Raw genomic sequence first — 3,194 nt, 5'->3', positions numbered from 1 at the left:
CTTAACCCAGTGTTTTTGCGTCAATTTTGTCGAGATATTCTGCTGCGGCTGGAGCTCGTTGCGGAACATATTGTAGTCATTCTCGCAGTCACTACGAGCCATTTGACATACGATACGTCTATCGTCAATTGACAACCTTGCCCCCTGGCGATTGATGTTGTCCATGATGTGTCGCAGGCAGAACCTGTGTCCAACACCGGGAGAAACGTCAGCCACAGAGGCTAAAAGGCCATTCTGGCGGTCGGAAATTCCTGTAAACTTAGCTAAGCTTGTTGCAAATTTCAAAGTTGTTAAAAACCAGTGCCAATTCTCATAGTTTTCGACTGGAACCAGCGCCAGTGCAAAAGGTACGACGTGATTGTTGAAATCCTTGGCAGGTGCAACGAGGAAAACGCCTCTCTTGTTCATTTCTCCCTTCAGGTGGGTTCCGTCAAAACAACAATAGGCTTGCCCATTTTGACGATATGAATTCCAACATTTGGAATGAAGCATGCCCGTCGAAAAGTAGCGTTGTCAATTTCACGGTCAAGTCTCCACACAGAATCAGGGTTTTTGTCCACCATTATCTTGAAATACGACTCTAGCTTTTGGTAACTTTCGATGACGTCTCCGCGGAGCGTATCGTCAATGTCCAACTTTATCCTAGAGATAGTGCTGCTTGAAATTGTGAAACTACGGGATTTGAGAAACTCACGAATCGATCTTCCATCTAAGGATGCCGTAGATCTAGCGTGCATTGGAAGCAAATCTCTCATAACCAGAGTTGTGAGATGTTGAATGTCTTGTGTAGTGTTCCGAATAGCCGTCGATGGACGAGGAATTGCACCTTCAACGCAAGGCGTTCGAGTAAATCCAACATCTTTGGCATGATTATGCACAAAGTTTGCCTTCGTCAACTTCCAAACGCCATTTTTGCCGTATACATTGATGAAAAACGAGCACTCTAAATTGTCCAAAGGCGTCTCCCGGTCGGAAAACTAGACACCGTTGAGTTTCTTGCACTGATACTTTGCGTTCCCGAAGTTGTTGCAATTGACACTTGTTTGCTTCACAAAAATTTGGAAGCCTGACTTAATGGCAAATTCTTTACACCGTTGAGCGTTCTTTTGAGAAGAGAATTCATCCTCATAAATATTTTCGTTTCAGCTGTAGACTAGACCGTAGTCCTGCTTTGAGGAATCGTCAATCTGAATCGAAATATCACGCCGTAGAAGTCGTAAGTCTCGAGCAAGCTCGATGTCAGAGCAGTCGACTACGAAACGAGCATTGCCAAACTTGCACAGAGGATCCGAACGCTCTCCGGGGTGTTGAATCGATGCGTCCGTAGTAGCAGGAAGCTGCAAGACCGATCCCGAGTTGAGATCTTGAGCAGGCGTTGCTATATTGAAAATAAACAACTTGAGAGAATGTCGCTGATGAAAATAACAAATATAGCATGCTATATTTGGAAATCAAATTATATTTGGTATCGCTAAAGCAAAATATTTGTATTCTGTAGCCATTTTCCATATTGTTTACTAGGTAACATGGTTTGTAAAACAAAAAAAAACTCCTAAATTAAAATTTTACAATCTATATTGTAAATTTCTGGAATCGCATTTTTTTTTAAAAAAAGAAAAGCGTTTCGAGATAAGCTTACAAAGACGTAGCATAAGAATGAGCTCTAACAAGATATTAATACGACTATGGGGTGCGTGGATGCAACGCTGCCAATATATATCAAATTACAGCTAATTATAACTACACTTCTTTTCTGAGGTGCTCAACCCCGACTCATTTGAGATATCGATGATCTTCGGGTCATTGATCTAATTATAAATGCATAATAAGCGTTCGAACTGATTAATGCCATTTCCACGTTGAAAAATTTAACATAAGAGATGGTGCCTAGCGTTGACATTTCCACGACGTCGAGATCATGTTAAACTTTTTATTCTTGCACTTCTTCGCCGGAAAATACTCTTGTAAGCATTTGATACGGGCACTGGTGCCCATTCAGTGCGAACTTAGTAGGGTACTGTTTTTTTAATAACACAAACCCAGGGCAGATGTACTGGAATTGACACTGCTGGTTTGAAATATTTTTTGGAAAACATCAAAATCCAGTACCCTAGTACTGGATTATGGAAATTCCTCGTGCGCCAAGTGTGACGTGACATGTCTCAGTCGGTTGTGCTGAACTCGATTGCGGCTGCCGGTTTTGATGTCGATCCCATGCGCTGGTTCAAATGGAATTCCGACGTCTACGGGTAGAAGTTCCTGCAATCCTGGAGCCGTGATGAGGCAGGAAACGAGCTAACTACGGAGCCCGAAACAGCCCCCAAATTCCTCCAATTGCCTATTTTCAGAAGATTTTCAGTGAATATCCGAAAAATGGGGTGAGTTTTTGACTGACGCATCCTCCACTTGCTTATGCAGAGTCGCTTGTTGATGCGGCCGATTACGCTGTGCCGCTGTTAATGTAATAACATGGTCATTGTATGGCTTCTCCGGGAGGCTGCTGCTGGTGTTGGCCGTTGTCTAACTAGCTTCGAAAAGGCTTTCAGTAAGTCTAGAAGCACTTCTCTTATTTCAGGCAGTATCAGCAAGCTCACAAGACGTTTCCTATCCCCCTGAGCCCATTAGCCTCTAAATGCCATCGCCCAACCAAAATGCGCGCTCGCTTTACTTCGTTTTGCCGATCGTTATAGCCATCGTGACAAGTTCGGTCTCCGCACGACTCCAACCAACCAGCGGAATAATGCAAGCTCGATCAATTGGAGCAGGCGACAAACCTATCGCCGTGATGCGCTTCCTGAGAGACGGTGGTACCAGTGATGACGATGCCGACAATGAAATCATGCTCGATGAGGAACGAGGATACCTCGAGAAATTGATCATCAAGTATGGGCTAAAGCTCAACAACGAGGTAAACTTGATAATGAACACGAAGCCACACGAGATACTCGCGTCGCTAGCGGCTAACAACGTTCCGATGTCCGAACAACTCTTGCTCGAGTGGTTAAAGTACGTTCTAAACTACACGAAGAAGATACCGACAAGTTCATTTTTGGTGGACGATAAGTATTGTAACGAATCCACTTATCTTGCTCGGTTCGTGGAGCAGATCGTACTCGCGTGTGTGCTTCCTGCGAGTGTCCTGGGTTCGTCGGGTTACTGAACTTCAACACACTGCTGGCCAACAGGTTTCAAGC

General features: G+C 44.1%; 2 protein-coding genes across 2 annotated transcripts; one reads left to right on the top strand and one right to left on the bottom strand.

The window, feature by feature from the left end:
- Positions 1-1,142: 1,142 nt before the first annotated feature.
- On the bottom strand, positions 1,143-1,900 carry PPTG_21725 (hypothetical protein; the record flags this gene model as incomplete). Its single annotated transcript, XM_008899359.1, has 3 exons — positions 1,143-1,378; positions 1,745-1,808; positions 1,874-1,900. The coding sequence occupies 3 exons, from the start codon at positions 1,898-1,900 to the stop codon at positions 1,143-1,145; spliced, it is 327 nt and encodes a 108-aa protein (XP_008897607.1).
- Positions 1,901-2,740: 840 nt separating this feature from the next.
- On the top strand, positions 2,741-3,160 carry PPTG_05649 (hypothetical protein; the record flags this gene model as incomplete). Its single annotated transcript, XM_008899249.1, has 1 exon — positions 2,741-3,160. The coding sequence occupies one exon, from the start codon at positions 2,741-2,743 to the stop codon at positions 3,158-3,160; it is 420 nt and encodes a 139-aa protein (XP_008897497.1).
- Between the last annotated feature and the right edge of the window lie 34 nt (positions 3,161-3,194).

This window comes from Phytophthora parasitica, assembly GCF_000247585.1.
Source record: "Phytophthora parasitica INRA-310 unplaced genomic scaffold supercont2.7, whole genome shotgun sequence".
In the NCBI taxonomy this organism is placed as follows: Eukaryota; Oomycota; class Peronosporomycetes; order Peronosporales; family Peronosporaceae; genus Phytophthora; species Phytophthora nicotianae.
The sequence above is the reverse complement of the archived record's forward strand: the minus strand, read 5'-3'. Positions and strand labels throughout refer to the sequence as shown.